Source organism: Onychomys torridus, chromosome 18 (genome assembly GCF_903995425.1).
Source record: "Onychomys torridus chromosome 18, mOncTor1.1, whole genome shotgun sequence".
Lineage (NCBI taxonomy): Eukaryota > Metazoa > Chordata > Mammalia > Rodentia > Cricetidae > Onychomys > Onychomys torridus.
The window spans coordinates 66,526,200-66,552,709 of NC_050460.1; the positions used below are offsets into that span (position 1 = coordinate 66,526,200).

Sequence of the window (26,510 nt, forward strand, 5' to 3'; positions counted from 1 at the left end):
CTTGGGAGGCAGAGCCAGGCGGATCTCTGTGAATTCGAGGCCAGCCTGGGCTACCAAGTGAGTCCCAGGAAAAGTGCAAAGCTACACAGAGAAACCCTGTCTTGAAACACCCCCCCCCCGCCCAAAAAAAAAAAAAAAAAAAGTGGACTGAACATACTTGTATTATTAGCAGCTCACTGAAACCAGGGGATGGAATTGGCACTAGTAGGTGTGGCTCTGTTGGATAGTGTTACTGGTAAGGGTGGGATTTGAGGTCTCTTTTGCTAAAGCTATGCTCAGTGTTGACACAGTAATGGAAACCATCAAAGCCAGAAAGCTGATTATGAAAATGTGTTTGAATGAGGGGACTCTTCCAGCTCTACCAAGTAGAACTTGGCAGCTTCAGCCATGTGGTTCTGGCCTACTCGAGGTTACCAAAAAAAAGGGGACATGGTCCTGTAAGAGGACCAAGCTACACAACTGTTAACATATATGCAGTGTCCAGGTCAATCTCATGCAGGATCCTTGGTTCTCAAATGTTAGGGGAGGCTGCAGCCAGGAGGCAAAAAAGATGAAAGAAAAAAAAAAGAAAAGAGGCCGGGGAGTGGAGGGTAGGTATGGTATTTCCATTCTTGCTAGAGAAAGCTTGAGAGTAAGATGTGTGTCAGGGAATCAATCTCTGGAGGATCAGAGGGGTCACTAAGTTGAAGCCTGGATTGTGTTGCCAGAGCCGTGGGATACCCACTGAAGAAAGCTGCTAACAGGGTGTGAGACCAGCCCAAGAGATGTTGTAGTCAATAAACCTGACAGGATCTGAAGAGCATTCTAACATCAGACATGGAGATGCAGAGTTTGGAATCTATTGAGTAGGTTTTCATTCTTGCTTTGGTCCAGTATTTTCTTGCTATGTTCCCTCTTGGAAATTCTATGCCCTTTTATGTTGGAGGTGTGTGACCTGCCTTTTGATTTTTTAACAGGGGGTCAAGAGAAAGCATGAATCTCAGGAAGACCCCACTTTTAGTTGAAACTATAGGGACTTTTGAAGTGGACTGAACACATTTCTGCATTATGATATGGCTACAAGCCTAAAGAAGTCAGGGAATAGAATGTGCTGTAGCATTGTTGGAGTTAGTGTGGCCAGGAGTGTGCTTTGAGATTTCAGATGCTCAAGCCCAGTGGCTCTCATCCTGGGCCTGCAGATCCAGATGGAGAACTCATAGCTGCTCCTTCAGCACATCTGCCCAGGTGCCACCATTCTTCTCACCATGCTGATACTGAACTCAATCTCTGAACCTGTAAGCTAGCCCCAACTAAATGCTTTCCTTTCTAAGAGCTGTATTACAGCAACAGAAACCCTAAGACAGGTATGCACTGACCTCCACTGGTACAAGTAAGAGCTCATCAACTGAGCCCAGTGAAAAGTCCTAATTCTGGAACCTTGAAGCAATCAACAGGTAACTGAAGTACACAGTTCTCACTGAATCTACTGTACACATCACTAAGCAACATACTCTAAAACATTACAGCTAACTACCCCCCCAAATAACTTCCCCCCTTTTTTAAATTCTTTTATTCTTTTTTAACAAACAGCCCCAGGGATAGGGGACCAGGGGAAGAGAAGAGGGGAAGTGAGGCTCCAGACCCACAACCCCTCCCCATCCACCCCTTCCCCCTTATATATTTATAATCTATATACAAGCCCCGGGGGTAGGGGTCAAGGGGAATTCCCTCAGCGGGGTGGGGGCAATCCAGGCTCCTTGTCCCCCCGAGACCCAGGCTCCTCTGCTCTTCGGGGAGGCCCTTCTCGAGAAGGTGGCCCTGTCCGTTCCCAAGGCTTCGGCATCCAGCGCAGGGCATCTGGTGGGGAGGCCTAAGGACAGGTACATGAGGAAGAATAAGTTAGCAATCCTTCAGGAGGTCAGGGGGGAACCTGAGCTAAGGCTGGGGTCACAGGCTTTCTTCTTCACCTGCTGGTAGAGGTCAATGCGCTGAGTTCTGAATACTCCGCTGTAGGTGGAAGGTGGGGCCTTGAGACGGGAAGTGAGACCAGAGAAGGGCCTAAGGGAAGAAAAATGTGGTCAAGGCAAGCCCAAAACCTGCCCTGGTGTCAAAGAAAATCCCTGAGTACGAATAACTTATAGCCCATTCCTGATTACCTTCCAGTTGGGGGAGTCCGAGATGACCCAGGACCACCAAGGTTGCTGCTCAGCTTTCGATAATCCTGGAAAGGCTTTAGTTCTACTGGGTGAAGCTGAAGATAAAAATAATTCACCCTATGAACTTCCTGTCTGAATCAATTCACCCCTTTCCCCCCTTTTTGGACAGACTGAATCCTCCCACCTTGCCATCTCTTAAAACCCATTCAAGCCGGGCGGCGGTGGCGCACACCTTTAATCCCAGCACTCGGGAGGCAGAGCCAGGCGGATCTCTGTGAGTTCCAGGCCAGCCTGGTCTACAGAGTGTGTTCCAGGACAGGCTCCAAAGCTACACAGAGAAACCCTGTCTCAAAAAAACAAAAACAAAACAAAAAACCAAAAAACCCCATTCAACTTGAAATACTGAATCTTTCCACCTGAAAGCTGCCTCATTTCTCTGGTGCTATCCCTTACACCTTACCTCTGCTCGCCCCAAGCTAGTGGGGAAGGGCCTGGCAGGTGAAGGCAAGACCCGAGTAGCAGGAGCAGGTGGGGGTCGTACAGCCAGGCTGGGGGGCTGCAGAGCAGGACCCACAGGTAACAAAGAAAGAGGGGGTGGAGCAGGAGGTGGCGCTGGTGGCAGGGAGCCAAAGTTCACCACTGGCAGCTGTGAGTCTACCACAGGTAGAAGCATCTGCAACATGAAGCCCCAGTGAGCCCATTAGGGCAGGAAGGCATGTGGGAAAATCCAAACTAAGCCAGAGGCAGGAGTGGGAGGTCAAAGATACCTGCTGAGCTGGGGCCCCTGAAGGAAGGAAGCCACTCTGACCACCAGGCTGTAGAGGAGTAGAGTAAAAATCTGAAGGGGATGGCAGATCCTGGCGTACCTGTTGGGAAATGGGAAAAAGGTCAACTCCCAGGTGGGAGGTGGGTGTGATGACTCACACTTATTTACAATCTGTACTACATGATGAGTCCCAGGCTTGCCTGGGCTACAGGAGAAACTAGACCAGGTCAAGTCCCCCAAAAGCACCCTCTCTGTTGCCCTAGCAGCTGCCCACCTCATACCTGAAGCAAGGGTGGGTCAGGCAAAGGGCTGGGGCAGAAAGCTGCAGAGTAGAGGAAGGAGGGTGGAGGGTAGAGAACTCCTCCAGCAGGCAACTTCCCCAGCTCTGTGGCTTGCAACGCTGAGAAATCCAGAAACTGGCCCTTGATAGCAACCCCAGAGAGCAGTGCTGAGGGAGGAGCTGGACCTGGGGGTAGATACAGGGGCTGTGACCTGAAAAGAAGTTAGGGAGCAGATGTTACTCTCTCAGTTTGAGTGATGCCTGAATCTATTTGGTACCCTCTCCCCTGGAATCCATCTCTACGGACCCTTAGGAGGTCTGCAGGTATCTTGGTTTTACCTGTACTGGTGCAAGGAGGGTGTCCCAGGACGGAAGCCTCCACTGTTGGGGTGTAACTGAGAGTCGATGGCACCCCCAGAGACCTGTGGAGAGCAGCAAGGTGGAAGCTGCTCCATTATCTTTAGTTAAGGAAAGTTAACTTGCAGCACAGTGTGATGGGTAATCTTGGTTGTCAAAAGGATTAAGAAACACACAGGCAACAAAAAAAGTACACTTGTGTTTGGATGTCTCAGGACAGAGAGGCTTAGCTAGGGGAGAGGACCCACTTCAAAGTGGGCAGCACCACCCCAGAGGCCAAGGGCCTGGACAGAATAAAAGTAAAAAAGTTAACAAAGGAGCCTGGTGGAATCTCAGTTCCTAGGAAGGATGGTGGCAAAATGGACAGCCATCAAGTTCAAGATTAGCTTATACTATACAGTGTAGTGGGTAGCCATTCCAGCGTTGGCCTGGAAGTTCCAACCCCCATTGAGGCTTCGGTAATGGTCACGCCCACAAGGCAGGCTGAGGGAGGAAGCTGAAGACCCAGGTTGGAGAGGAGAGGCCTCGCTTGGTTCTGGGATGCTGGACGCTGGAGGGAGACCGTCAGAGTTCTCCAGAGAACACCGCCGGACTGCGCCATACCTTTCCCAGACCCTGCAACCTATCCCTTCATTTGTAAGCTACCTCACAAAATAAACCTCCCTTTTAACTACGTGGAGTGGCCTAAATAATTTCACCAATATCAGAGTGAGCTCAAGTCCAGTTTGGATAACTTGGCCAGACCCTGCCTCAAAATAAAATGAGAAGAGGGCATGGGTTGGGGCTGGAGAGATGGTGCAACTGTTAAGGACAGGCACTACAGCTACCGACAACTCTAACTCCAGGGAGATCAGACACCTCTGGCCTCCATGGGTACCTGCAATCATACGCACATATCCAATCGCAAAAAAAAAAAAAAAGGCCAGAGAAATGCACACTGGCGGTTCTTCCAGAACATCTGGTCTATCCTTAGTACCCACATGGTGGCTTACAACCATCCATAACTCCAGTTGCAAGGGGATCCAATGCCTTCTGGCCTCTGTGGGCACTGTATACGCATGGTGCAGACAAATGCAAGCACAACATTCATGCACATAAAAATCAATCTCTCTCTTTCTTTTTGGTTTTCTAAACAAGGTTTCTCTATGTAGCTCTGGCTGGCCTGGAACTTGCTCTTGTAGGTCCACCTGCCTCTGCCCGCCCGAGTGCCAGAATTAAAAGGTTTTCTTATTATGTATACAGTATTCTGTCTGCATGTATGCCTGCACACCTGAAGAGGGCGCCAGATCTCATTATGGATGGTGTAAGCCACCAGATGGTTGCTGGGAACTGAACTCAGGATCTCTGGAAGAGCAGCCAGTACTCTTAACCTCTGAGCCAGCTCTCCAGCACAAGATTAAATAAATATTAAAAAATTAAAAGAACCCTCCCTCACACTTTCTGGTCACCGATAGGTAACTGATCTGTCCCACCATGCCACCCCACCACCTCGGTGCTTCCTACCACAAAGAACCTTCAAAACCACAGGTTTTACTCAGGTATTTTGTCAAAGCAATGGAAAATCTAACACATACCATCAAAAACAAATTCCTGAACTTTAAAAAAAAAAAAAACCTCACCCATCCTACCACAGCAGGAAAAAGAAAAATGGATACAATGAAATGTTTTATACTTAACCAACTTTAGGGCAGGAAGGATGGCTCAGCAGGTCAAGTCATCACCTGCAACTGAGGCTTGACAACCTGGAACCATCCGTGTAAAGAGGTGGAGGAAGGACTACACGAAGTTGTCCTCTGACCTCCGAGTACTAAGTTTCAGGCCCTGCTTCAAGGAAAAGGAAAAGAAAAAGGCAAGTACAAAGGGAGCAATGAAGAAAAATGAGACTTACTTGGGAACTGGGAGGTCCAGGACTGCCATAGAAGACCTCAGGGTACAGGCGCTGACCTGAAGGGCTGGGCTCTGGACCACAGTGCCCAGAACCCAGACTCTTGGATTGTGGCTCAGCTGAAGCAGAAGCGCTGGGGAGCAGCTCCCAGTCTCTGGATATAGGAATGGCCTGGCCAAAAGAAAAGAAGCCTTGTCAAGAAGGGAGTCTTACACTTTAGATAGCATCCCTGAGGGGTGAATGACCCTTTCACAGGGTCCCATATCAGGTACTTGCCACACACCTCTGGGACTGAGGCCGTCGACTCTTTCTCTCCTTTTAAAGTGTCTCCTACCACTAGGCACAAGTCTGAGTCCTGTAACACAGGGCAGGAGATCATCACAATTCAAACTTCCAGCTCACTTGCCAATCCTCTCTGTGCCCAACCCAGGATATGTCCGAGTTCAGACCTTGTTGGTAGTGCCAAACTCAACTTGAGAGTCAGGTCGGTGGGCTGGCCGGAGGGGGCCTGGCTCTGGGCCTCGGTCTGTGCGCTGCGATCGTTCTGTGCCTATGGGACCAGGGGGCAGAGGCTGCTCCCGGGGCAGCTCCTAGATTGGGAAGCAACGAAGTGTAAATGGTGGTTAACAGAGAAACAAACCAAGAAATCCCACACACAACACACTGGCGAAGAAAGGCAGACAAAGACAGGACCAAGTCTTTTACCTTTCTGTCCCCATCCTGGGGAGCAGGTGGCCGTCTCCTAGGAGGTTCAGGGGGTTCAGAGCCAGATGCACCCTCACCAGGAATAGCATTCAGGGGTGAGGGTCCTCCAGGCCGCTTGGGGGGTCCCTCTGCTGACCCCTTAAGTCCTCCATCAGGGGAACTTCGCTGACTGCAGGGACCTGATGATACTTGAGAATCTCCACTCAGGTCCACCCCACTGTCAGACTGACTCATCTGGGGAGGGGGGGAGGGGAGAAAGTTAGAGCAGAAGCACGTGACAGGTGTGCGCGCACGCGCATACACACACCGACAGATGAAGAGACACAACAAGGACTCAACCAAACCACTGCCACCTCCTTCACAGTGCCCACTCACCTCTGTGCCTGCCACATCCTCAAAGGGACTCAGGGGCTCCATCCAGGGCTCTATGGAGCCAGGCTGGTAACTCTTTCGGCTTGTGGCTGGAGGACACCAATCATGCATGAAGCAGGCAGTGATGAAACAGTTCTAAGGCAACCTCACACCCCTGCCCTCCAATCCAGTCTGTCCCCTCAACCAGCTTTACTCACCATGATGTAAACGATTCCAGATGTGGGGAGTTAGGGCCTCTGCGCCTGAATCTCTGGATTCTCCCTGAGGGCCTGGGACCTCAGGCTTAGAGCCTAAGAATCCAGAGCTATGAGAAGCTGGCACAGATTCCTAAAGGGAAGAAAACCCAGAAGGGCAAAACACAAGTAAGCTGGGGCAGAGTGAGGATCAGCAGCAACAGGGGGACATACATGGAGACAAGTGGTGACCGCTAAGGAGACTCTGGGGCAAGAGCTTAACGACAACGCAAACAGACACAGAAAGCACAGCCGAGGACTTCAGAGGTGGGAGTGAATGAAGCCCAATCTCCAGCCCCATCCCTCACCTCCTGCAGCAGCTCCGGTTTTCGGGGAGGCCGCTCCCGCCGTTTCGGGGGGAAGGGATTAACCCCGGCAGAGTCCCGGGGAGTCCCGCCCACCCCCCTCACCATCGGCCCTGGCTCCTCGAAGTGGGGGTCTGGGGAAAAGGGGAAACTGTCAGCGCCTGTCTCATTCTACCACTGACCCTAGCTTGCTCTCCCAACTCCACCTCCCAGTCCTTCCAACTCTGCTCCCCACTGAACCCAGTAACAGGGCCCCCAGGCCAAACTTCTGCTCCCCACTCCAGCACCTGACCTTTGGGGATGGAGTCATTCCCACCTGCTTGCCTCCAGCTTACCAGAACTAATGACGTTGCTGGCCCTCGGGGGGTCATAACGGGTTGGGGGCCGTGGGGAGGAGCCCTGGGGGGCTTGGGGAGGCCCAGGCTTAGGCCTTGGGTGCCCCCCTGGTGCAGTTACATTTCCTTGGCGGCTGCTAAGTTGGGCCAGAGCCTGTTGGATGCCAGCAGGGTTGCTGTGGATCACTTGGTCCAGGCGGAAGACAGCAGAACTGCTGGGGGGCGGTGGAGGCAGAGGGAGCCCCGGGGGTCGCTCCTCAGGAGGACGGCTGGAGAAAGCAGAGCATCAGCTCCAGGGCTCACTAAACTCTTACTCTGTCCCTACAAGTCAAGCATCTATTTTCTAGCTTCTCTTCTGGCATCCTGTCCTCTCCCCTGATAAAACCATTTCAAAATTTTGTTTACAAAGGTACGCTGAGACACCAGAGCAGGAAAGCATGCTTGGGGATTGCCAATGCTTCCGCTTACTAACTGCCCTTAGCAGGGTGGAGGAGCTATGGTGCCCCCTGATGGCTGACATATATCCATAGGTTCCCAACTCCCTAGTACCCACCCTCATCACACCCCCTCACCCCAGCAATCTCCCCTTACCCACCTTCGGTTCTTGGGAGAGGGCCAGCTCCTCTTATCCCCTCGTCCTGGGCCGGTCCGTCCCCCAGGGCCTGAACCACCACCTCCACTACTGCCACCACCACTGCCAGTCTTGCCCCCAGGGCCTGGGCGCCGGTTTTGACGATCCATGCCTGGCCGCTGACTTGAGAAGCTCCGCTTGCTCAAATCCTTAGCTCGCTGGCTCAGCTCTCCGCGAGACATGGTTGAAATGCCTGGTCCAGACCCACCTGCACTGCCCCCAGGAGTCCCCACAGCTTTAGAGGTCATAAGTGCTGCTGGGGGAGTCTCCTTGTCACCCCGGCGCTCACTGGCAAAGTCGCTGCTCTCTGATGCAGTCTCCCACTCCTCATTGGCTTGGTCCGAGTTCTGATTTGACAGATCAGGAGACTTAGCAGCTGTGCGGCGAGGGGGCGGGGGAACAGCGACTGTTGCCAGAGTTTCCTCTGGCCCAGGGGTAGATGCTGGAAGGGCTAGGGAAGGGGGCTTGACATCAGCTCCTCGGGCGGCATTTTCACGTTCTTGTTTCAGCCTCCGGAAACGAGGGGGTTTGTCCTGCTGCTGAGCCCTGCCATGTCGCCTCCGCCGGGGTCGCTCCCCATCTTCCATGCCCACACCCATGTTGCCGCCTCGAGACATGGGGGACAGAGGCCCTGAAATCAGCTTCTCTTTCAAAGGCTCCTTACTCTGGGGCAAAGGACCTGTTGGAGGTTTCTTTGGAACCAGGGACTTGGCTGGAGGGCTCCAGCCTGAGCAAACAGGAGGGGGCCGCCCCCCACCTCGGCCACGACGGGATGGCACACCTCTTGGAGTGAAGACACGACCACCCCGGGCAGTGGAAAATCGGGCTGGGGCTGGTGATGGGGGAGCTCCTGGTGGTGGGGGGGCAAGGGGGACCTGAGCAAGCACTCCCTCTTTGGGTGGGGGGGCTTCCTTGTCAGAGGGGGCCAGGTCACTCTCGTGGGTCTCACTGCCTGTTTCAGAGCCACGCTGGCGGCGTCTCTTGGGGATTTCTTCATACTCTGAACCCTCACTCCGTGTCTCACTGGCAGTGCGGCCTCGGGGAGCAGAGGAGTGGTTTGGTCCTCCAGCACCACCTCCACGCCCATCGTCTCCTCGAAATTCACGGTAACTTCGGAATTCTCGGCTCCGGGCTCCCCGACCTCGGCCCCCATAGGTCCCCCGAAAGCCTCTTCCTCTGGCAAAATACTCGCCTCGGCCCCTCCCCCGGCAAGATGTAGGGCCTAGTCTTTCATAAGAATAGTCCCTCCGAAGCCTAGGTGCAGGAGAAAGATTCCCACCTGGTGGGGTTTCCTTGAGGCCCACCTTCCCCTTAGCTGTCTTGAGTGGATCAGGCTTTGGAACCTTGGGGGTCTCATCCCCCTGTTCTAGGGATTTAGGAGGCAACTCGTCGACTTTCACAGGTTGTGGTGGTTTCTTTATAGGCCCAGCTCGGCGAGGAGGGACACCTGGCTCCTCTGGAGGGATTCCACGACGACAGCTGCCTGGACGAGGGCCCCAGCGAGTCTCAGTACGATTTTCTCTGCGTGGTGGTGGTGGGCCTTGGCCTCCACCTCCACCTCCACGGAGGGGCTTCCTGCCTGCTTCTGGTCCCGACACCTGTGGTGGTTCCTCCTTGGGGGGCTCTTTCTTGGGTGGTGGAGCTTGTATCTTGGCAGCCTCATCATTGCCTGGGGGCCAGGGTAGTGGACGGGGTCCTGGGGGAGCTGGCTCTTCCAGAGGGAATCGAGAGATCGGGGGCCCAGGGGCTCCGTTCTCAGGAAAACCTGGATAATTAGCCAGATAAGGTGGGGGCGGAGGTACTGGAGGAGTCTCGCTCCTGAAGAGAAACAGAAGTTTGTCAGGATGAGGATGTGCACCAGTGGGTGGGGAGAGCACTCAGTGCATTCTGACCTGGACACCCCTCCCATGTGACCCCGTCACCTCAGGGAACTCATCACAGCGCACTTCCTCCCTGGCCACTCACCTCATACTCTTGTCGTCCTCATCTGCTGCCTGGCGCAGAGGTGAGGTAAGAGGGCGAGGGTCAGTGGGTGTGGTGGTAAAGACATCTCCTACCCACGCCAACTTGGGGTCCACTGGTGGGGTGCCCCGTTCACGTAATAGAGGGGGTGCATGGCGTTCAAATGGCTCTGAGCTTGAGCCCCCACTGTCTGAGCGTTCCCGGGGAACCAGACCTAAGAAAACAAAAAAGCCAGGTGGTGGTGGCACACACCTTTAATCCCAGCACTCGGGAGGCGGAGGCAGGCGGATCATTATGAGTTCGAGGCCAGCCTGGTCTACAGAGTGAGTTCCAGGAAAGGCGCAAAGCTATACAGAGAAACCCTGTCTCGAAAAACCAAAACCAAAACCAAAAAAAAAAACCAAAACCAAACAAAAAAACCAAAGTAAAACAAACAAAAAAACAAAGTAAACAAAAACTCTCCTGTCATAGGCCTTCTGTACCAAAATGTACCTTCCTTGTGTAAGCAGGCAGCACCTGCATCTCCTGTTCCCTAAGCCTGGGTTTTGCCTTTCCTTGTGAAAACAATCGACTACTCAGCTTTCCTATGAAGTAATCGACCCCACAAAAACCATGCCCAATGAAGGACCATGGTTTACCTCTTCCCCAAGCCTATCCTCACAAGACCCTCACTTAAGAAGTCCCACCCTAGGCAATCTGTCCTACAAAGACAGTACCCCTCCTTACACTAAGGAGCTCCCCAGCAGTCCATGGATCCTTACCAGAAGGATGCACACCAGGAGGGTAGAAGTCCAGAGGAGGCCGGCCCTGAAGAAGCCGAGGGTCCACATAAGGGGGAATCATCATCCAGCGGGGATCAAAGTTCATTGGAGGCATTGGTGGGGGCCGGCCCAGAGCACCTGGGTACAGGGCTTTGGGGGGTGGGGGCGGTGCCTGTGGGGCAGGTACAGCTCCCAGGGTCACAGGCTGTGGTGGTGACGGGGGCACTGGGGCAGGAGGGGCAGTGCCTTGTTGCTGCTGCTGCCACTGCTGCTGCTGCTGCTGCTGCTGCTTCAGAAGCTGCTCCTGCCAGGAACCAGACAGGAGGAAGGGGTTACCACAGCTAACATCCAAAGGCAGTAGCAGAGACATGACAAAAACATGGAGTAGAGAGAGAGATGTGGTAACACAATGAGAAGGTGGATACAGGCCCGAAGACAACTCTTCAGGGTGAAGAACAGACAACACCAGCCCGGGAGGGAAAGAACTTGACCTCACCTGTTGCTGCCGCTGGAAGCGAGGTGGCAAGGACTTCTGGTATTTGGGGTACCCCAAGCCCTGGCTGGGAGGCTGGCGAGTAGGACCAACCCCATCACCCTTGGGTTCCACCTTTGGGGCTGGGGGTGTGGTAGGTGGAGGAACCTCTTCTGGTGGTTCAGGACCCTCTTTTGAAGGCATTTGGGATTCCACTGCATTGAAGGACAGAGTGACTTGGTCCATCAAACAGTCAAAGAATTTGCCAGAAATTCCAAACCCCTCTTAAGTTTTCAAACAAATACCAACTGTATTAACGCCCATCCTGTTTAAGACCCAGGAAAATACTTCAAGGCCCCAAGTATTCCTATAATACTACCAGAAAACACGAAGAGCTTTGCTCCACTTTAGGGTCTACAAAAATGGTTTTAAGATCCTCCTCCCAGATACCCCAGCTCTTTCTTTTCCTTCCACTCACAGCTCACTCAATAAACTATGGCTCTCTTCCAGCGACACCCATCCTTCCTATCCAGTGTCCCCATAAGCCAAGCAGCTAGCGGAGCCTATTCCTTTCTCCATACCTGGGCTGGCTTCCAAGCTGCCGCTGCTGGGGCTACTGCCAGTGCCACCACCGCTCACCAGAGTGGGAGCTGGAGCCACACCTGGACTGGGGGTGGCCTGCACAAGAGGGGCTTGTGCTGGCTCTTCAGGGTCTTTCTCTGGTGTCGGGGCTGGCGCTGGCGGCAGAGCTGGAGGTGCAGGGAGCTCTTTGGGGACTGCAGGTGGTAGAGCTGGGGCAGGAGGGATAACAGGTGGGGCCGCAGGCTCTGCTTTGAGCCGCTTGTCAGGCGCCCCAAACTTTTCATCAAGGCGCTTGAGTTTCTCAGCACAGGCTGCCCGGCGCTCCTCCTGCATGCGTCGCTCCTCCTCTTCTCGCCGCCGCCGGGCCCGTTCCACTGCCAGGGAGATCTCTGAGGAGGACTGCTTCCGACGCTGCCGCCAGGCCTCATCCTCATCTTCAGGTGCTGGGGGTTTGCAGGGAGGACCCCCTCGATCCTGGCAATGGGCAGACCCATCAGGCCAGGCACGTCAGTCGTTATACTTTCTACCACCTCTTTCAAAGCTCTATCAACTAATCAATCAATCAGCAGGAAGGAAGAGGCCTTCAAGTGAATGGTCTCTTTGGGTGGAGACAAATTCCTCATCCTCAACTCTGTTCCTGTGGAGACCTAAACATGCGGGCCTTCTTCCTAGCATCCCAACTCACCTTCCAACTCCCCTACAACCAAAGGTTCCCAAGCTTCCCTGAAACACTACATAGCCCTCCCCTAGCTTATTACTGCTTCTTATTTAATTATTCAATAGCTGATGCCTCCCACAACTGAGTCTTCTCAACCCCTCGTTGTAGATACTCACTGGGTAGTCCCCAGGGGGCCCCCAATTCCCCACAGGTCCCCGGTGAGGTGGAGGTGGAGGAGGTTTGGGGGTGGCAGGAGCTGGCTCCGTTTCTGGAGGCCGAGAGTTCTCGGTCCAGGCCGTCTTGGGAGGGGGAGGTTCGCTGCCAGGGACGGTGCCCTTTTTGCCCTCTGCTTCAGGTTCTTCACCAGCAGCTGACTGGGGATCCTTGCTGTGGGCGGATCACAGTATGTTTAAACTCAGCTGTAATCAGCCCTTCTAGGGGTCTGTCACACTAGGAAAACGGAGCCCCTTCCCTCCTCTGGTGCCCTAACTCACTGGCCCTCAGCTCCCTCCTCCTCAGAGTCTCGCCCATCCTCCTCATCGCTGAACTTGAGCTTTTCGGTGTAGTCGACCTCCTCATGGGCCCCTGAAGTGAAAGAAAACGAGCAGCAAGCGAACTGAGCAGTCTGCTCTCCAGTCTCAGATACTCCCCCAACAAAGCAGTCTGGAGCCACAACACTAACTACTCCCACCCCACCATCCAGCCTTCAACTATTACCCAAGTCCCGTGGTTCTCATCCCTCTGGGTACTCTGTAGCATTATGCATCTTACCACGTATCCTTTACCCTTTCCCATCTGCTTCTCTCTCACATGACCCATTTTACTTCATCAGATTTTACTTTTTAAGATCCAAGTATCCAAACTCACCTGCCCAACCATCATCATTTTCCTGGTCCAACTGGTCAAACTCCTTGAGATTATCCTCTTTAAGAATAGAAGGCCGACCCACAGGCTCTACAAGGCGCATTGGCGGCCCTGAGCCCCGGGGGCCCGCCACACGGGGGAAACGGCTGTGTATGGAGAAAAAAGGGGAGGGGAGAGAATGTTAAATACGGCCTGTAGTAGAATCACGGAACGGAACCTCCCGGGTAGAGAACACCTCTTCCCAAGCAGCCTTACACTGCCCCCAGTAACAAACCCAGAATCTGATTGCTTACCCAGGCCCATCTGGAGTCGGGTATCGATAAGGCCCCTGGGGTCCGTAGGGCGGAGGGAATGGGAGATAAGGGGGATACATCTGCAAAAGGGCCCAACAATAGCTGCTAAGAGGGATAAATAGCCTGCCAGCCCTTTATACATATATTATCATCCTCCCACCCCGTCTCACTGGGGTCAACTTTTGTTTTGTTTTGTTTTGTTTTCAAGATGAAGTTTCTTTGTGTAGCCCTGGCTGTCCTGGAACTCACAGAGATATGACTGCCTTTCTTTACCTCCCAAGTGCTGGGATTACAGGTGTGAACCACCAACATCCCGCCTAAATCGTGACTATAATACTCTGGCTTTTAGTGAAACCACTTCAAGACTGGAAAGGCAAACTCACAAAGGGCGGCATCATTCCGCGGTAGGGAGGGAACTGGGGTGGGCCTGAAGGCTGCAGCCCACCCCGGGGATCGTGACCATGATGAAGTTTGGAGTCCGGGCCCTCCAGCTCATCAGGGCCACGCCCACCACCTTCCCTCCAAGTTGTAGAATCTGTATTTTGGAAAATGCAAAGAGGGGGGAAGAGATAAGTTACTTCAGATTGGGGGCAAGTAAAATCATCAAAACCGATGGGGAGGAAAGTAAGTAATACATTTAGCTCCTCCCTGGAACAAGCCACTATTCTAGTTATAAGGCAACTGCTTATTCTCACAAGGCAGCCACCACTCACTTTGGGGGCGGAGGCTTGGTCCGGGCCCAGACGACTGCTCGGCAGACTCCCTTTCCTTGGCAGCCTTGTCCTGGTCGCCAGCCGCCTGCAGGGTCGGAAATTCCTCTCGAGAGAATCGTGACAGTAGGCTTGATGCCCTTCCACCTGTGGAAATGAGGACGCAAACCAGACAGGGGTTCACTACCTGGGCATGTACATAGAGTGGGAGGCTCTGAATACTGGGAGAATGAGGTTTAGAGGAAAGAACAAGGATCCTGACTGAAGGTCTGCAGGGCTCCTGCCTCCCACAGCTCTCTAACACTTTGTGTTTTGAGATAGGGTACAGCCCTAGTTGCCCTAGAACTCACTCTGTAGACCAGGCTGGCCTTGAATTCAGAGATCCACCTGCTTCTGCCTCCCGAGTGCTGGGATTAAAAGGACGTGTACCACCACTGCCCAGCCCTCCAACACTCTTGAACTTACCATCTCCATGTGCTCCATGGGTGACGCTGGCCTGTGCCCAGGACTTTACCCCGCTTGGAACCGAAGGAGTGTTCTGGAGAGGGAAGGTAATAAATGGTCACAGGGGGAAGACTGAGCGCCACTCTACCTCTCGCCCTCCAGTTCTCCAGGCACCTCTGGGGCTGGTGGGGGTCGCTTCGGCTGGCTGGAGGCAGGCGTCTGTGAAGCCGGCAGTGGCTGCGATTCCGGCGGCTGAGCGGTTGAGGCATCGGAACTGGGGAATAGCAGGAATAGCAGGTTACCCAGAGTGTGAGACGCCCTCCCTTAGTTCTCTAACTGGTACGAAGTTGGAACTGACCCTGGTCTGTCACTGCTATGTACACACACGACAACAGACTAGCTGTCATCAGACAGGCTCTGCCTCTTCCTGCTCTTTCTCCATCTGTCTGAGCTTAAGGTCTCATGTCTTTGGCATCTAAAAAACTAGGTGCACAATGTGCTTCTCTTTGTCTCTGGCTCTTATGTGTCTGCAACAGAACACACCTTAACATAGTCTCAAGTTCAAAGCTAAAACTCATCCTTCTAGACCCCCCAGGAGTCTACCTCTTGGGGTCGGACTGCTCCTGTTTGCTTGCCCATCCTGTTCCGTCTTTCGGCACTAGTGAGACATTGGGGTCATTGCCTTTGTTCTCGGCTTTCAGGCTTGGAAGGTTGGCTGGGGGTGGCATACGCCGGGCAATGGCAACTTTTCCGAGACTCTGCAGGCCATGTCGAGGGGCAACTGAAGAAAAGGTAGAGAAAGGGTCAAAAATGCCTCACATGGGAGACCTAACAATCTCCCATCCACAGATCGCATTTAGACTATCTTCAATACCTTCTCACTACGAATTTCTCCCAAAAGCCATTCCATTATTCCATTACTCAATAATAATTTCTAAGCTCTCCCAAGAAAGGTGAGATACATTATAAGTACTGCTTCTCTTGTGGGATAGTTGATCCAGAGCCTGCGGGGAGCAAGCTGGTCCCAGATCTTGGCAAATCCACACTTCTCTGCCTCCGATTCTTACGTGTCCAAGGATAAGGAACCAAAAACACGCCTTTGTAGGAGGATGACTGGTGTTTTACCCAGACCCCGGCACCCCCTTCAACACTGAAGATGAAATTGGGAGGTCTCCAGTGTTCCTCTGGTCTGCCTGCTGCCTTTGTTGAAGAAGCCCACACCACACACATGCTTAGCCTTCAAACGTTAAGAAGAAACATCTTTGCAGGCCCCTCACCGGCGGGTTTCTGGATCTCTAAGGACTTGCCCTTATACGTATCAAACAGGTTGAGCGAGGAATACTTCTTTCCATCCTTCCCCTTGGCAGTCGGCCCCGAGCGATCGGACATTGCGCTGGAAGCTCATTGAGTATGTTGGGTCCTGCAGGCACCTCCCCCAAAACGAGCCGGTGCCTGTGGGTCAGACAGTAGGCAGCTCAGATTCTGCTCTCTTTACTCTTCAGGGACCAGATATGGGGCTCTCTAGCTTGTGTAAACTACTACAGTCTCTTAAGCAACCACAATCCACCCAGCTCCCACAGCCTTTCTCCCTGACATGTCCTAACAAAGAAAACAAATAAAACAATGGTTTCTTCCTGATGTGAAGGCTCTATCCTTTGTACCACTTTAGAAATGGCAGCAGCCTTCCGGATTATCCCAAAAGCAATCATCTTTCACTCCTCCAATGACCAGAGACATATGACAAAATTGGACAACCAAGTCCAAGCCCCAGAGAAAACCAGAACGAGGTACACAACTCCATCGAGCAAGTAAGAGAACTTAGGATTGCCAACCTATTAGACTGCAGCTCCCTAATCATGCCCCAGGGCCCTGTGTCCTAGGCTCCACTCCCAGCAGCCCTAAGTCCCATCTGGGGAGGTCTGAAGGAAGGTATGCTGGGAGGTTAAGGATTTTTATGAGCTTGCCATGCCAGACGGGGACCCGGCGCTGGAATAAGCCTTACTAAACAACAGGGGCTCTACACACTCCCAGGCTGGACAAACCCCTGTGAGCAGAACACTCCATCTACTCCTTAACTGGCTCCCATCTTGGTTCTTGGGAACAATTCTGCTGTGGGAAAAACACTAGTGGACTCTGGTGTAGCCTAGGTAAAAGCAAGGAAAAACAAAGCATTATGGAGCTAACCTGAAAATGCCCTGTAACCACGGGCCCAGAGAGCCAAAACCAGAACCAACTTCATTTTCTGTCCTCATGAAATCTCTCCACAAGCGGTCAGTTCTTCCCGTAACAACCCTCACTCCCCGGGCAGGCCAAACTGTCCGTCTCGGTGCACCACAGACCCACCAGGCATTCATTTGTGAGATGGGAGACAGGAAGAAAGCATGCAGGCAGAGGATGAAACCCCAAATCGGGGAAAGCGCTTGGCCAGAGCCGAGGAGGTGGGGGTTGCTCCACAGGTACTTAAGGAAGCCAATCTGAAATCCACGGGGGGGGGGGACGCAGGGCAGACACACATCAGGAGGAGCAGGAGCAGGTAATACACCCAAGGGGCAAGAGCGGCCGGGAAGGCGGCAGTGTCGGGGCAGCCAGGAAGCAAAGGGGCAGCGGAGGGGAGACGGCTGACCGGAAAACGGAAAGAGCAGAAAGGCCAAGATGCTGGACGAAAGCGGGGCCCCGAAAGGGAGTGCCTCGCCGCAAACACCGAGGGGGACCGCCGCGCCGGTGGGGGGGGGTCCGGCAGTGCGGAGGACCCTCAGGGGAGGGCCACGGGCGGCGGAGGGGCCACGGGCGGCGGAGGGGCCACGGGCGGGGCTGCCGGGCTGCGTCGGCCCCGGCCCTCCACGGCGGCCCGGGAGCGGCCGGCGCAGGCCGAGGGGGAGGGGCGGGCCGGCGGCGGGAGGACAAGATGGCGGCGGCTGATGGCAGCTTCTCCCCCGGCCCGCCGCCGCCGCCGCCGCCGCCGCCGCCCCGCGCCGGAAAGGGCGTCAGCACCCGGCTCGCCCAGACTCACCTGGCCGGGTGCGCGGGGGTCCGGGACCCGGGCTTAGAGGCTCCCCGGGGCGGATGGCGGCGGGGCGGGGGCGGATGGCGGCGGATGGCGCCGCGCTCGGCTCCTCCCGTCTCCCTCGCTCACTCCGCGGCTGGGCTCCGACTAACGGCCCATCCGGGCAACCGCCGCCCCCGGGAGCACCCCCCCCACCTCCCGCCTCCCTCCGCGGCTGGGCACGCCCCCTTTTTTGCATAGAGGGCGGGGCCCTTTCTGTCTGACCCCTCCGCGCTTCAGGGCTTGTCCCCTACTTTAAAAATAAAGGCCGTGTGGAGGCTATTTGCATAAAGGGGAGGGACTTACAGGCGCTAGGACGCCGGTTGGCTAGGGAGGCGCCTTGGCGTCGGCAGTTGAGACGCGTAGACCGGGCGGAATGCCGGGCCGTTGGGGCGCAGAATTTACACGACGGATGGTGGGAGAAAGAGGCGGCGCATGCGTGGTGCGTCCGCGGAAGGATGAGGCGCAGAGAGACGCAGGAAAACGAAGCTAGGCCCTCGACGCTTCCAGCCGAGGGCACGGAAAGAACTGCGACGAGCGGAAGGGATTACGTAGTCGAGGGCGGAGTGTACAGAGGCCCTGGAAGAGCCGCAGGTCCGGCGTTCCTTCGGGAGGGGTGAACGCTCCAGGGAGGCGGGCTCTCCAGTTATTAAATCACGTCATGCAAATGAAGCGGCTGGGCAAGCCAATCATTGACGTGCTCCGAGTAGGCGTTCTCCGAGTGGTTCTGGTTATTTGCATAATATATGCAAATCGTTTGAACAAAGACTAGGAATGACCTACTCCTCCAAATTTCAGCAGTGAGCAACTAAGGTGGACATTTAATTTTATGCCCTGTAATCTAAAAAAATTTTGTATAGCTAATGTTATTGGCGATTTGTGTTCTTTCAACAATGAATTTCAGTTTCAAAGGTAGTACTGTTTCCCCTCTTTGTTTCTTAGCACTTGACTGTAAAATCCTTTGCCGCTCACCAGGCCTACCTAGTCAACATTTTCTTGTTAGTTTTTTTTATGTGTATGAGGGTGCACTGGCCTTTATGGGTGGTTGTGCAAGCCAGAGGTTGACGTCCAGAGGTCTTCCCCCAGACACTTCATTTTTTGAAACACTCTTCCGGTGAATCTGGATAGTTGGGTGGGTGAGCAGGGATTCCAGATGGACTGGCCAGTGAACTCCGGGGATCTTCCCGTCCCTGCACCCTAGTGCTGGAGTTACAGACACGTGTGATCCGCCAGCCTATACATGAGTAACAAGATCCAAACTTAGCCGTTTCTCCTACCCCACAAAAGACTTCTTAGATTCATTCTTTTATTTTCTGTGTATGGATATCTACATGTATACATCTGTACCACATGGGTTCCTGGTGGACCTCAGAAATGGATGTTGGATCCCCTGGAACTGGAGTTACAGGTGGTTGTGAGCTCCCGGATGTAGGTGTTAGGAATCGAGACCAGGCTCTCTGAAACAAGCAAGTGCTGAGCTTTCTCTCCAATGGCTGACTGTGCTGGTCAGAGCAGGTAAAAAGTGCTCTGGAAAACCTCAGGAAACATGGAGAGAGAAGAGGGGAAGGTAGAAATTTAGAGCTTGGCATCCACTTGTAATCCCAGTGCTGCAGAGGACAGGTGGACCTGGTGGACATCCTCTGAGGAATGACAAACAGCCAAGGCTGTCTTCTGGCCTCCATATGTACCCACATCGTGCTCTCTCTCTCTTGCACACACACACATGCACACGCACACGCACACACACTGAAATGTGGTGTAAATCTTAGTCGATTTTGAGAGAATATATATAGTTCAGGTCCAAAAGACAGATGGGTAGTAGCAAAGGTTTGCAGGCCCATGTCTAGCTGATGTAGGTAAATAAAGGAATCACTTGTCCAATACAGATAATAGAGACTAAAAGTTAGCAAGACATAGTTTAGAATTATCATGTGCTTGTAATCTTGAAACACCCTTCTTGGGTCACTGGGTGCTAAGCACTATTTAAATTGTTATGAAGTACCATCAATAAGTTCTTGAAGTCTTTATTATAAGCACCCCTTCTGATCACTTTCCTGTACATGAGCAACGACGCCGGAACATGGGACAGTTTGACTCCCCAGTTGGCCCTGTTGGATTCTCTCTTTCTACCTTCCCTGGCTTCCTTGAGAGGAAGGTCTGTCAATCAAAAGCTTGCCAGACCACTCTTTGCCAACTTCCGTTCTTTTGAACACTCCATAGTGTGGAAGAAATAATAACGCCGCTGATTGCTGCAGCCCCTGAAGGTAGAGCTTCAGCCACGCCGTTTCCATGGAGGCCAGAAAGAGAGCTGTAGCTGAAGTTTTCCTGTGTCCCACCTGGCCCATGGTCAGGACAGATCTCTCTCCTCCGCCAGTCCTGCAATCACTTTTCTCGGTTCTGCCATGTCATCTTGCTTCCTCTGTGTCTGGCTGGCGACTCCTGACTCAGCCTTCCTCTTTCCAGAATTCTCCTCTCTGCTTGTCCCACCTATACTATACTTCCTGCCTGGCTACTGGCCAATCTGTTTTATTTATCAACCAAATCAGAGCAACACACATTGACAGCATCCAGAAAGACACCCCCAGCAGAGAGCACTGCCTTTAGTGGCCTGGTAGAGACGCTGCTGTGACTGGTGCTAAAGGGACAGTTCCTGGGTTTACAGCTTGAACCATTGTCCTGAGAGGTTTGCTGTGACTGGTGCTGCCCTTCCCTAGGGATGTAAGCAAGGGCTCTTGGCTCACTTGGAAGTTGCCTGGGCAGCACTCCTGTGCTGCCTCCCTCCGTGTCAGAACAGGGCCCAGTTAAGGACTCCTCTCTGGTGATCTTCTCTTGCCTACTTTCCGCTGTGTGGGCTGAGCTGGCAGGGTGGAAAGCAGCACTGAATGGCAGAGGCCAGCTGCCTGGCAGCTGAGGAGGAGACAGCTGGTCAGCGTGAGAGAGCATGGAGACAGGAACAAGGGGAAGAGCAGGAGCGTAGAGGATGGAGAGCCGAGACCAAAGAATAGAAAACTATAGGGAGCCAGAGGAGCTGGTGACACACCCTGTGAATCCCAGCAGAGGCAGGCAAATCTTTATGAGTTCCAGACCAACCTGGATAGTAAGATGCTGTCTTGGGCTGGAGAGATGGCTCAGAGGTTAAGAGCACCGACTGCTCTTCCAGAGGTCCTGAGTTCAATCCCCAGCAACCTGTAATGAGATCTGGTGCCCTCTTCTAGCCTGCAGTCATACATGCTGTCTATATACATAATAAATAAATAAATAAATCTTAAAAAAAAAAGATGCTGTCTCAATTAAAAAAAAAAGAAAGCTGGAGCGACGATGGCAGAGAGGTTAAGAACACCTGCCACTGCCGCACTGCTGCACCCTTACAGAGGACCCGGGTTCAACTCCCAGCACCCAGGGTGGCTCACAACAGGCTGTAATTCCAGTTCAGGAATCGATCTGATGCCCTCTTCTGGCCTCTAGGTACCAGGCACACATGTGATGCATAGATTACAAGAAAGCAAGACATTCGTGTATATATAAAGTAGTAATTAAAAATAAATAAAAGTCTGGGCGATGGTGGCGCACACCTTTAATACCAGCACTTGGGAGGCAGAGCCAGACGGATCTCTGTGAGTTCGAGGCCAGCCTGGATGCAAGATCAGGAAAGGCACCAAAACTACAAGGAGAAACCCTGTCTTAAAAAAACAAAAAAATAAAATAAACAAATAAAAATTAATAATAATAGTTCCAGAAAGCTGTCAGGACGGGTCCTGGATACACCTTGCCAATAGCTGTATTACTGTCTCGTCTCAAGGGCTGAAGGATCTTAGGCTCATCTGCCAGGAGGCTGCAGTTCCAGGTGTTGGGAAGAGTTGAACCCTGCAACCCTACCTACACAAGAGCTACACTTGAGTTTTACAGTAGAGGGCGCCACTTGCTGCTACCAAACAAGGAGCGAGACAAAACCAGCCAAAACATCTGCTAATAATTATCTAGGTAGAAGATTGGGACCATAATCCCAGCACTTCCAAGACTGAAGCAGAAGGATCATGAGCCCCAGGCACTGGTGCACATATTCACATACATACATACATATACACAATCAAAAATTAGTTTTAAAAATTTCAGCCGTAGTGAGAAGTGTAGCTTTGTGATAAAGAATATGCTGGAGTCCTTAGTTTAATTCTCAGCACCAATAAAATTTGTGTGTGTAAGGTATATTTGTGTTCAAACTGTTTTGTCATCCTTGCTGGCCTGGAACTCACTATATAGATCAGACTGGCCTCAGGCCCTCAGAAGATATGCCTGTCCTTGCCTCCTGAGGGTTGGGAATAAGGTGTGCACCACCCATGCCTGGCTTAGTCTTTTGTTTTGTTTTGTTTTTTGAGACAGGGTTTCTCTGTGTAGCCCTGGCTATCCTGGAACTCACTCTGTAGACCACTGGCCTCGAACTCACAGAGATCCACCTGCCTCTGCCTTCTGAGTGCTGAGATTAGAGGTGTGTGCCACCACCACCTGGCTATGGCTTATTCTTTTTATTTTAATTATGTGTATCTATCTGTGTATGTGGGGTGTACATGAGTGCAGTGCCCACAGACAGCAGAAGAGGATATCAGAACCTCTGGAACTGGAGTCACTGAGCCCCACAGTGCTAGGAACCAAATCCTGGTCTTTTTTGGTCTGGGGCTTGACCTCAAAGACTGGTACATGCTAGGCCTCTGAGCTTCATTCCCAGCCCTGGTCCTCTTCAAGAGCAGCATATGATCTTAACTGCTGAGCCTCTTTTTAGCCCTCCATCCTTCCCTGCAGTTTTGCACAGTTACAGGATAGGAATTACCGAAAAGGACATTCCCTCACTTCACCTCTGGGAAGAGCCCCCTGGGAGGCTCTGTGTGCTGGGACTGCAGCCTGATCTACAGAGCAAGTTCCAGGACAGCCAGGGCTATGCAGAGAGATGCTGTCTCAAACACAAACAAACAAAAAGCTTAGTTCTCATTCATTCCCATTTTCAAAGTAAAGCCTGAGAAGCTGTGTGATTTGTTGGGGTCACAGAGGTGGAGATGAAGACTCCGTCAAGGTTAACTTCACTTATTCTTTTTTTTTTTTTTTAATTAATTTATTTTTTCAAGACAGTGTTCCTCTGTGTATCCCTGGCTGTCCTGGAACTCACTCTGTAGATCAGGCTGGTCTTGAACTCACAGAGATCCACTTGCCTCTGCCTCCCAAGTGCTGGGATTGAAGGCGTGCTCCACCACCACCACCACCACCACCACCACCACCACCAGGCACATACCTCTATTCTTTTCAGCCAAAGCTGACTTGGAACTCTGCAATCTCCCCTCAGTACAAAGAACTACCTGCTACAGCAAAACATGAGTATTGAACAGGCGGATTATTGGAGCAAAGGTGCTCCCTTCCTCCCCAGTAAGAGTGAAGCTGATGGGTTGGGGATTTAGCTCAGTGGTAGAGCGCTCACCTAGCAAGTGCAAGGCCCTGGGTTCGATCCTCAGCTAAAAAAAAAAAAAAAAAGAGCGGAGCTGACTTGACCCAGTAGGGAGCATTATTTATTTAGTCTGACTCTGGCTCACAACTGCTTCCTTCCGTGCTGCTGTCTGTCGTTAGACGGCCCCTTCAGTCCCACCATGTGCACATCCACCTCCAATTAGGGCAACTCAGAAATGGCTTTCTTGGCTGGGGGGCCAGTTGGCTTCTGGTGTTCTTTGTTTTTTTCCTCATACATCAGAATCCTGGAAGAGACACAGGCATCAGGGACACGTCTCTCCTGGGAGTAAATCTTAGGTTGCTGTAAGAGTTGAGAAGGGAGGAAGAATAAGGGCCGGGAACAGTGCTGCGAATCATGGGGACCAGAGCTGTGCATGGGTTGGGGGTAGTGAAGGGTCTTGGAAGAGACCCTCTAAGAAGGAAGGGTAGTAGCTGGGCACAAGGTTAGGGCTGGGGATGGAGAAGACAGGGAAGTTCAAGGAGGTTGGAACTGGATGCTCACACTCTCAAGATGGCAGATCTCTTGCCCAGCATCATTCTGAGAAAGTCGGAGTAGCTAAACGTCTCCTCGGAGCCACTGGACACCTCTCTAATTAATTTCTTTAGCTCTAGGTGGGTCTTAGGAACCCCAAGTTTCTCCAGCATTCGCTTCAAGGACATAATATCTGAAGGTAGAAAACCAAGGTGGGAAAGGAGGGTCCCCTCTCTGCCATCTTGTACCTCCACGCACCCATACCCCACCCTTGTATTATCTATTGTGGCTGGACCTTTGCCTGTCCACAGAGGACAGAGCTAGTAGAAGAGACCGCCATTTGTCTAGGTCTCCATACCCCCCTAATAACCGTTTTTCTCACCAATATCTCCATTTCCATTCAGATCAAACTCCATGTACTTATCTAGGTTTAAAAAAAAAGCAGAGAGTAATTGCTGGTTGTGGGGTTTAAGGAAGAGGGAATTAACCAGTGCCAGGGTAGTGTAGAGGATGTGGAAGGAGGAGGAGGAGGACAGACAGAGGAAGTGGGGATAGTGGGTTGTGAGGCCCTGTGAAGGAGGAGGGAACCTAGAGGGGTGCTAAGATGGGTAGGGCAAGGAAAGGACTGGGATGGGAGGGAGAGACACAGAAACAGCCTCCCCTCTTCCACCACAAAAGCCTTGAACCCCCATGCTTCTCGACACCCCCCGCCCCAGCTTCCCTCTCCACCCACACTTCTCCTCACTCTTGAAGGCTTCCAGTTTGGAGGGCAGGTCCTCATCACTGCAGTATTTAGGATTATTCAAGAATTGCTGTTGGGGAGATCAGAGCCAGGGTCATCCCCCTCAGCCTGGAGAGCCTCCAGACTCCACCCCTTGGTTCTTTCTCTTACCTTGTTGATCTCATTCAGCCCCTCCTCCTGCTGGGCCTTCCGTAGTCCAAAAGCTTTTCCTCCTAAGGAGTACAGAGGTTAACCAGCCCTCCCTTCCTTTCCTGCTCTCCATGCCCAGCCCAAGGGTTACCCAAGTTCTGCCCACTGAGATCTTCTAGCAGCCCCTCTGGTTCCCCACCCCAGGCCTGACTCGTCCTGGCTCCTGGTTCATGATGCTATATGGTCCATCTACCCTACCCTGCAAGTCCCTGCTTTGGCTCATAGCTCAGCAGATGCTGGTGGTCTTAGGTGGGGAGATTAATCTGTCTGCTTGCTGGTCCTTCCAGTCTCCTCTGGGACCTCTCTCATACTTCCCCTTTCTACTGGTTCTTCCTCTGCTAACTCCCAGGCATCACTTCCCCATGACTTCTGCTGACCATAGCACCCCATGAAGAAGGGTTTAAAGGAGATGAAACATAACATGCTGATACATTGCTTTTTTTGTTGTGTGGGGCAGGGTCTCATTATATTGTCCAGGTGCCTGAGTTCAAGCAGCTGCCCCACATCAGCCTCCCAAATGGCTGGAACTGCAACCCTGCACCACACCTAGCTCCACACAATTTCTCCAAAAAAGCAGACTGTGCATGGAAGAAAGACTTTGATCAGCTCCTGGAGGTACAGAAGGGTCCTGGGATCTGAGGGAGCCAAGCATGGTACCCCAGCATCTGAGAGGGTTGAGGCTGAAAGATCCTGGGTATTGGAGACCAGCCAGGCTAACATAATAAGAACCCGTCTCAAACGGAAACCAGAACCAAAGAAGCAATAAACAGAAACAGTGGCTGTCCCCAGATCCTGGGGTGGGGTGGGGGAGTTACTTGAAATCTCCTCAGGCTTCATGATGCAGGTTAAGACAGGCAACTGAGGAGTGCCGGCTGACTCTCTCCCTGCTGACTGAAGTCTGCAGTCTGATCCACTCGTGGGGTGAGCTGAGTGAGGCCAGGGCCTGGAAAAGGAAAGCACCAGCTCTCTGAGGGGCTCCAGAGGAGCACTAGAACACAGGAAACATGTCCCAGAAGCAGTTTGGTTTGCTGGCTTCAGGGTCTGCAGCACTGCCCTCCTGCCTCACCTACTTTGAAATCTTCAGTCGAGTCTAGAAGGGGCGTTTGAGAATTTACGGAGACACTTCGGAGGAGGAACAGAAAGTGAGACCAGGACAGCGGCGGCCTGAGCCACTTCCCACTTCCACCCTACGCTGAGCAGGGGTCTAAACCTCATGTAAACCCTCCCCCCCAGGAATAGCCTTCCTAACTTCAGTCACTGGGTCACGGGGGAGGCAGGGCTGTGAACCCAACTCACTCTGACCCTTCCCCTGCAGGCAGTATCCACCAGACCTCTAGCCATGTGCAGGCAGCCCTGCTAGGCCTGGTGGATGGATGGACGGACGGACGGACGGACGGACGAGAAGTCTGCTCTCATGGTCTGCAGAGCACTGTGTGTGGAGGCCAGGTTGGAGTAGCATTTCAGGGGAGATGGCTTTGAGGAACTGACTCTCAGAAACGCAAGAGGTGTAAAAAAGGACCAAATGCACTGTGTTTCTTTTAATTGGATCCTAATTTTTTGGTGTGTCTATGTGTGCAGGCATGCATGCCATAGGATGTGTGTGGAGGTCAAAGGACAACTTGCAGGAGTTGGATCCAACCAGTTCCCCCGTTCCTGGTGAAAACTGAGCAAGCGTCCTACACTGTAATTCATAGCTGACGTTGCCTGCCAGGCCTCCATGTGGAGGGGCTCTGTCCAACAAGACTGCTCCAGGCTAAGATGCTGGCCTTGAGTCCAGGCCTCAAGACTTATGGACAACCAGCGGACACAAGACCCTCTTCAGCTTTG

General features: G+C 52.7%; 2 protein-coding genes and 1 non-coding gene across 10 annotated transcripts; all 3 read right to left on the reverse strand.

The window, feature by feature from the left end:
• Window positions 1–1,540: 1,540 nt before the first annotated feature.
• Window positions 1,541–18,175, reverse strand: Prrc2a (proline rich coiled-coil 2A). 3 transcript variants are annotated; one of them, XM_036167331.1, is made up of 31 exons: window positions 18,100–18,175; window positions 16,028–16,202; window positions 15,354–15,531; window positions 14,925–15,024; window positions 14,772–14,844; window positions 14,310–14,453; window positions 13,980–14,131; window positions 13,597–13,676; window positions 13,307–13,449; window positions 12,934–13,024; window positions 12,616–12,826; window positions 11,781–12,255; window positions 11,224–11,414; window positions 10,728–11,031; window positions 9,970–10,180; window positions 7,969–9,822; window positions 7,374–7,642; window positions 7,042–7,172; window positions 6,698–6,827; window positions 6,504–6,589; window positions 6,129–6,362; window positions 5,873–6,013; window positions 5,707–5,778; window positions 5,427–5,594; window positions 3,521–3,603; window positions 3,183–3,393; window positions 2,903–3,001; window positions 2,596–2,808; window positions 2,136–2,230; window positions 1,947–2,037; window positions 1,541–1,849 (listed from the first exon to the last, which is right to left on the reverse strand). In XM_036167331.1, exons 2-31 carry the CDS (start codon window positions 16,137–16,139, stop codon window positions 1,709–1,711), a joined length of 6,483 nt encoding a protein of 2,160 aa, XP_036023224.1. In that variant the 5' UTR covers window positions 16,140–16,202; window positions 18,100–18,175; the 3' UTR covers window positions 1,541–1,708. The 3 variants fall into 3 exon arrangements, with proteins under 3 accessions (XP_036023224.1, XP_036023223.1, XP_036023225.1); XM_036167330.1 differs by lacking the exon at window positions 18,100–18,175 and adding an exon at window positions 17,761–17,948; XM_036167332.1 differs by lacking the exon at window positions 18,100–18,175 and adding an exon at window positions 16,935–17,194.
• LOC118570159 lies at window positions 15,730–15,860 on the reverse strand. The gene has a single exon (XR_004943152.1). It is a non-coding gene; the product is annotated as a small nucleolar RNA SNORA38 (small nucleolar RNA).
• A 5,141-nt stretch (window positions 18,176–23,316) lies between the features above and the next one.
• Aif1 (allograft inflammatory factor 1) lies at window positions 23,317–26,017 on the reverse strand. Of its 6 annotated transcripts, none has more exons than XM_036168098.1 (7): window positions 25,980–26,017; window positions 25,499–25,626; window positions 24,645–24,706; window positions 24,486–24,564; window positions 24,135–24,176; window positions 23,783–23,945; window positions 23,317–23,525 (listed from the first exon to the last, which is right to left on the reverse strand). In XM_036168098.1, the coding sequence occupies exons 2-7, from the start codon at window positions 25,518–25,520 to the stop codon at window positions 23,441–23,443; spliced, it is 453 nt and encodes a 150-aa protein (XP_036023991.1). In that variant the 5' UTR covers window positions 25,521–25,626; window positions 25,980–26,017; the 3' UTR covers window positions 23,317–23,440. The 6 variants fall into 6 exon arrangements, with proteins under 6 accessions (XP_036023991.1, XP_036023990.1, XP_036023995.1 ...); XM_036168097.1 differs by lacking the exon at window positions 25,980–26,017 and adding an exon at window positions 25,754–25,813; XM_036168102.1 differs by lacking the exon at window positions 25,980–26,017 and adding an exon at window positions 25,750–25,799 and having other exon boundaries at window positions 24,498–24,564.
• Window positions 26,018–26,510: the final 493 nt, after the last annotated feature.